This window comes from Corvus brachyrhynchos, unplaced genomic scaffold, assembly GCF_000691975.1.
Source record: "Corvus brachyrhynchos isolate BGI_N302 unplaced genomic scaffold, ASM69197v1 scaffold239, whole genome shotgun sequence".
NCBI lineage: Eukaryota > Metazoa > Chordata > Aves > Passeriformes > Corvidae > Corvus > Corvus brachyrhynchos.
Genome location: NW_008246057.1, coordinates 1,981,700 through 1,988,517, shown reverse-complemented (window position 1 = coordinate 1,988,517; position 6,818 = coordinate 1,981,700). Strand labels below are relative to the sequence as shown.

Here is a 6,818-nt window from a genome sequence, read left to right as displayed (position 1 = left end):
GGGAGGAGCGGGTGCTGTGTGTGTGCTCTGGGAGAAGCAGGGACAAGGCCTCAGCCCGCGCCGCTCTGGAGGGTGACAGACACAACGTTTAGCAAGGGCAGGGCCATTCGTGGGGGCAGATCCTGGGTGTGAATATCGGACAAAGGCAGTTGCTTTTCAGTATTTTGCTTTGCTTTCAAAAGAGAAGTTCCTCTGTTTTCTGCTATAAAAGGAAGCTATTGGTACCGTTTTTCCCTAAAAGCTCCGGATTGTCTCTGACAAACTATTCAGCCTTCAAAACATCACTACCAAGGCAGATAGAACGTTGAGTAGCCGACATCTTGCAAACGTCACTTTTGTAACTCCTTGCAGCCTGAGGTTTGAATGTAGCTAATTCACTTGCTGGGTGGTTATTGAGGTTTAGCCCCCCCCAGCAGCCAAGCCCCACACAGGCACTCACTCCCCCACCAGCAGAACTGGGGAGAGAACTGGAATGGTAAAAGCCAGAGAACTCATGGGTTGAGATAAACACAGTTTAATAGGTAAAGCAAAAGCTGTGCATTCACATGGGCAGGCAGGAGTTCAGCCATCTCCAGGAGAGCAGGGCCCCTATCACATGTCACGGTGACCTGGGGAGACAAACACTCCAAACATCCCCCCTTCCTCCTTCTTCCCCCACTTTATATAGTGAGCATGGGATCACATGGTCTGGAGTAGCCCTTTGGTCAGTTGAGGTCACCTCCTCCCTGCCTCCCATGCATCCTCAGCTTCTTTGGAGTGAACCTCAATCCTTTAACAGCTCTGAAGACAGGTGTCTGAAGAAAAGCTCAAGGTCCTAATCATTGCCTAATAGCATTATTCCAGGTCTGACTCTCCACCCCTCGTTCTCCATTTTCAGCAGCAAGAGAGAGGACAAATGGCTTGTTTCTTCTGTATTGTTCTTAAAGCAGAATATGGAAAGAAAGACAATCTGGCCCTCCCCATCCACAAAATTATCCTGACAGCAGGGGTGTGAGATTGGAAGGACATGTTTGTCAGAGAAAATTCCCTGCTTTTCTCTCCAACCATTCTGCTCCCTCCAAATCTTCAAGGGACTTCAGAAGTCAGCAGATTCTTTTGATGAAGTAAAAATCACATTTTGTGAGACCTGTTTTGGTTATCAGCTTCCTTTACTTTCCTTTTGGCCATAGCTGCAAAATACCTGACCATACCCAGTCACCATCTGTAACCAGCACTGAGCATGGATGTGGTCCTGCTCTGTCTTCCTGCTCTCCAAACATCTGCACTGATCTGTTGTTTATTGCCTTAGCTTGCACTCTCTTTGAAGCAGGGCTGCCTGTTTGGGCTGGATGTGCACTGCCTCGCCCAGTGGGGACTCTGCCTCAGGGCAGGTATTTTCTCATCTCCATAGAAGCTTTATCAGCATACAAGGGATGTCAGCACAACCGTGTCACACCTAGCAAATGTGTTAATTGAGGGAAAAGTGTTCCTGACTATGACTTAAAATTGGTCTAATTCCCTATCATTGTTTTTCAGTGCCCCATCCAACATCAGCACAATCATCCACATCTTGTACCTTCCTGAAGATGCTAAAGGGGAGAACATCCATTTTCAGTGGAAACAGGATTATGTTCATGCTGGTGATGTGTATGAAGCCTGTTGGGCATTGGACAACATCCTGATCATAAATGCTGCTCACAGAAAAGTTGTGTTAGAAGATAATCTGGATCCTGTGGATACTGGCAACTGGCTTTTCTTTCCTGGGGCCACAGTTAAGGTTAGTCTGATTTCCCATGGCTTAATGTTATTATTACTCTTGTAAGTGGAAGAAGACAGTAACAGCTAACCAAACTGTGATCACAAGAGTGTTCAGGCAACTCCATCTGCTTCTAGCATTGGGCTCTTTTTAGCTTTGTTTTTACCCTTTCTCTGTCCCATTGGGGCTCTCTAAAACAATGCAACTTTTCTGCCATGACCAAAACTAAAAGTCAGTTTATACTGTCATGTCAGAGATCATGTAACAGAAAATGGAAAACAGCTTCCTTTTAGCAAAACAGTGCAATATTTTTGAAACAAATTCAAATCTTTCTGTTAGATATTTTAAATACCTGCTTTTTATCTTGGCGTTTTTCAGCTACAGCTACTCACTTCACAAATTATTACCAAAAAATAAAGTTCCCCACTTTTTCTGTCTGTGAATATCCCATCTCCATTGCAGCATGTATTCAGGTAGTGGCTGCTCCCTAAGATTTTCTTTTTCAGTATAATCCTGTTTTAATATTTGAGATACAGCAAGACCAAGATCCATTCTTGAGAAAAACTCTGAGGAGCCCAACAAGATCTTTGTGCATAGTGTACCTTCACATGCAGAGTTGTGCAATATTTGGAAAACAACTGGATTCTTGCTGTCTATGTTTCCAAGCAGACAGAAGTTCAACAGCTGGTGACTTTCTGGTTTCATCCTATTTTCATTCACAAAAGCAATTTTGATGTCAGGGTTCATTTATGATGCTGTTAATGGTTTTGGCAATTGCACAGGAAACAGATGTCGAATACTGAGGGCAGTTAAGAGGTTGGTTTTGGTCTCATCCTTTTCCCACAGAACCTGATACAAATGGCTTCAAATTAATAGTTTTAGAAATAAATATTTCCACTAATGTACTTCTCATAGTACCATTTTACTGGCTTTTTTTTTTTCACGTCAGCAAGGTCATTTAAACTACATTGGCAAAGCTTTTACATGAGATTTTAGAATCAAATAATGTCCTGCATATTTAATGAACATTATGTGATCAGTTCACACTTGTTGTTTTGTCAGTCTTATGTCTGGATTTTGAAACCCAGCCCACATATGTGAAGGTGTGAAAGGAAAGCAAGAATTAATGTACTACAGACAGAGTTACTTTTTCTCAGTTGACCAAGCCTAAACACTGCTTGTTCTTTCTGAAACATGTATAAGCAACATCTAAACTTTAGCAAATAACCCTCTTTTTTTGTTGCAGTTTAGGATTTTTTTTGTTTGGTTGTGGAGGCTATTTTGGGGTTTGTTTAGTTAAACTCAGCCAGTTTGTGCCACTACACAACTAGGCTTTTGTGAAAGACAAAGGACCTAAACCTGGAGATCACTGAGCACTGAGCTTTTCTAGACAGAAATCCCATCAAGTTCAAGCCTTCTATGTGACATGAGTGAGGTTTCACCAACATGCCGTTCCTCCAGGCTTATCTTCTGTTCTAGGTACAAGTGAAATGTGCAAATGCCTGTTCACAGCTGACATCTGACTGTGTGTAGCCACCAACACCAGGTTGAGGCTATGTGTAAGACTGTGGCGTAGGCATGCTGGATTAAGGCTATACGTGAGGCAGGGCTTTTATTCTTCATGGGACCCTGCAGTGTGTCTGTGTTGTCACCAGAGCACTCCTTTACTCATTTCATTTTTAAGGCTGTTGCTGCAGTCTCCCTCAGATTTTCAGGAACAATCTTGCCAAATATAATTTGAACAGATTTTGCAATGTGAATTTCATGTTATGTCAAAAGCAAGACTATAAATTGGGTCAAGATTTACATCAGATCAGCATAAAACCTGTTGTAGCATTCTAACACCAAGAACAATTTTTTGACAATTTTTTTAGCTTTTCATGTTTGGAATGTCATATAAAAATTTTCAAAATCTTTTATTATTTTCTTTAAAACACTTAGTTCTAATCTCAGTTCATCACAAACATGGTATTTTGTAAAAGTAGAAAGCTAAGAATCCTTGTAGATTGTGCTAATGACATTAAATATGACATAGGGGAAGGCTTTAGGAGATTTCTCTATCATGGCCAAAGTCATTGGCCTACAGAATAATGTTTGAGAAACCCTAACAGTGTTACAGGGGTAGCTTCCATCACAGATAATTCTAGTTCCCTTTTTTCTACAAGTCTTTTTGCTTCCCAGACATCAAGAACTTGCTAAATAGTCCTGATCTTTGTCCACAAAATCTGTATAGCAATTTAAATTTTTTCTTAACATTTTTACTAAGAGATCAGCAAATTGTGGTCTCAATAGCTGACTGCAGCTTCCTCATGAGGGAAGCGAAGGGGCAGGGGCTGATCTCTTCACTCTGGTGACCAGTGGTAAGATCTGAGGGAATTACATGAAGCTGTGCCAGGGGAGGTTTAGGCTGGCTATGAGGAAAAGGTTCTTCCCCCAGAGGGTGGTTGGGCACTGGAACAGCTCCCCAGGGCAGCGGTCACAGCACCAGCCTGACAGAGTTCAAGAAGTGTTTGGACAATGCTCTCAGGCACATGGCGTAGTCCTTGGGATGTCCTGGGGAGGGCCAAGAGTTGGACTTTTATAATCTCATTGAGTACCCTCCAACTCAGGGTATTCTATGATTCTATGAAGTTTCATTGCTGTATCATGGTACCTTTAACTCTCACCTATGTGCCTAAAGAAGTTCCCATAGTCACTATTGCAATGCCAAACTTCATTTCAAGCTCACAAGACCTTTTCTCTGACACCCAAGCCATGTATGTTTGTGCCATACAAGTTTAAATTCCTACCCTCCTGTCTTCTCTCAATTAGTATTTTAGAAAGACTAGCTTTAAAAATCTTTCTTGAGGCTCTAACGCGTAAGATTAGGCCACTCCCTGTCCTTGAGAGCAAATGACATAGCAGAGTTTGCATCCACCTAGGCAGACTGTCACCTCCCAGAGGAGTGGTGTCATCCTTGCTGCCTACTGAGTACCTGGCTTATATATGAGGGTACATTCCTTGAAGATATTGCCACTGGAGTGGACAGTGCAAGTATTACTGGGAATTTTGAAGCAATGCATTCACTCTGATTTGGTGGGTTTGGATGCTGTGTTCTCAATAAACACTGTGGGAACTTTCCTGTGCCCAGCTTGGGAAGCAGTTTCTCTTCCTCTCCCAGTCTGCTTGAGCTTGGCCCAGGGATTTCCTTACGTTTCTTGTGGCCGTCAGGAGCAGTTGCTACTCGTTTGAAAGCACATGGCTGGTTGCAGACGCAGCTGGACCTGGCTACTGAAATGGGATGCAAGCTGAGAGCTAAGCCATTGAACTTGTGTGTTTTGGTTCCAAAGAAGACAGCAAAAGGCAGGAGAGATGCTGTTAGCAAGGCCAAGCAACCCTTAGGAGATTAATTGGATCCACTGGAACGTGTTTATCTGTGTCGGACTGTGTGGAAGGGTGTTGAACAGGATAAATTCCTGACTGCGTTTCAATATTTCCAGTGACAGCTCTGAGCGTGAGCACAGCCTCACAGCTGAGCATGGTTAGGTTGCTGCTCTGGTGGTTGAGATTGCTGAAATGCATGGGAAGAGTGCTGTGCTTCTGTCAATAATGCTCCTTGAATCTCTACTCCTATAGAACAGAAAAGTGATCTCAGCTTTCAGTGGGCATTCCATATATATTTTATATTGGACCAGAAATTGTTGAGCTTTGAAGTACAATTTTTGCAAGTTTTTTTGTTTTCTCTGATTGCTTTAGTCCAAAATGGGTTGTGCAAGCTCAAAAACTGAGTTTCAAAAGGGAGGCAACCTCAGCAGCCTTACAGTTTATGTTTCTGCAGTGCTTTGATTACACAAAAGTAACATGGAGACCAAACCACTTGTCTCTGGAATTTTTCCACCTTGAGATAAAGCAGTATGGATCATTACAGACACCAGTGACAATGTATTTGGTCATGGTGTGTTAACCCAGTGACACTTATCATCTTTGAGAAGAGTCAGATTACAGAATTGCTGTCTCACAGTAGTTGCAGCCATTCTTCACATGGTGGCTGCAGGTTGCCATCCAGCTGGCAGCTTGGTTTGTTTGGTCTGCAGGGTTTGGGGACTACAGCTGGGGCTGTTGGTGCTGAGCTCTGTGTGTGCAGCCTGGCATGAGATGGGACAAGGGCAGCAGGTGTGTGCCAGCCTCACTGAGCAGTTTGGGTTTAGGACAAGGGAATGGTAACTGGTCCCTGTTACTCACGACTGTGGACATGACCAATAAACACTGAGAATATTCCAATCCCAGTACTCTGATTCAGTAAGCCCTTTAAGTAACAGGTCATCACCATCCAGCTCCCAGAACATCCATTTCCCAGATATGCATGCCAGTGTAACAGAAGAGAAAGTTGCATAAAATAAGTGGGAGAACTAAACACTCACACTCAGAAAAGTATGCTGAAAATGTGTGTAAAACACTACGACCTTTTACCACACCCTGAGCAGAGCAGGACTGTGCACAGCCTAGATCTGCAAGTCCTTCCTGAACCTGTGTTGTTGTGTGTTGCTGAGCAGAGAAGACATGCACGCAAGCCTGAGAGTTTGGCAAAAAGAAAGGCTGATTAAGCTATTCGACTCTCTCTTGTTCCAAAGTAGATTTCCAAATGTCTGAATACTCTGTTAATTAATGGAATGGCTTTGGATAATCTTCTAAAACAAACATCCTGATATTCCATATATATTTCTTTTGGGTTTGTGCTAAAATGAACAAGATTTTTTTCCTTTTCTTTTGCTTTTAAATTCTTGTTTAAAAAAGCATTCGGGTATCCCTTTTCTGAATAAGTTCAAATAGTTTGAAGGAGGAGAGGTGATGTTCTACGTATGCCAGTGTGAAAATGGCAAACTGAAATTGCTATGACCTTATATTGGTCAACATTACAAAGATACAGACACATCTGACAAGATTCCTTTGTTTTTTGAATAAGATATAAGGCGGCAGTATTTGGTCTGTGGGCCAGACCCGGCCTTCTAGCCAGCTGCTTGCCTCGCAGGAGCCCTTATCCACCACATCTTCCTGGGAAGAGACGGGCAGACTTCCTGCTGCACCTCACATGAGCGCACTTCCC

At 42.9% G+C, this 6,818-nt stretch overlaps 1 protein-coding gene across 1 annotated transcript in view; it reads left to right on the top strand.

The window, feature by feature from the left end:
* RELN (reelin) overlaps positions 1-6,818 on the top strand; it is a 233,623-nt gene that overhangs the window by 105,501 nt on the left and 121,304 nt on the right. Inside the window, exon 9 of the mRNA XM_017745972.1 lies at positions 1,516-1,756. Coding sequence (XP_017601461.1) covers positions 1,516-1,756 — 241 coding nt within the window. The remainder of the gene's footprint in view (positions 1-1,515; positions 1,757-6,818) is intronic.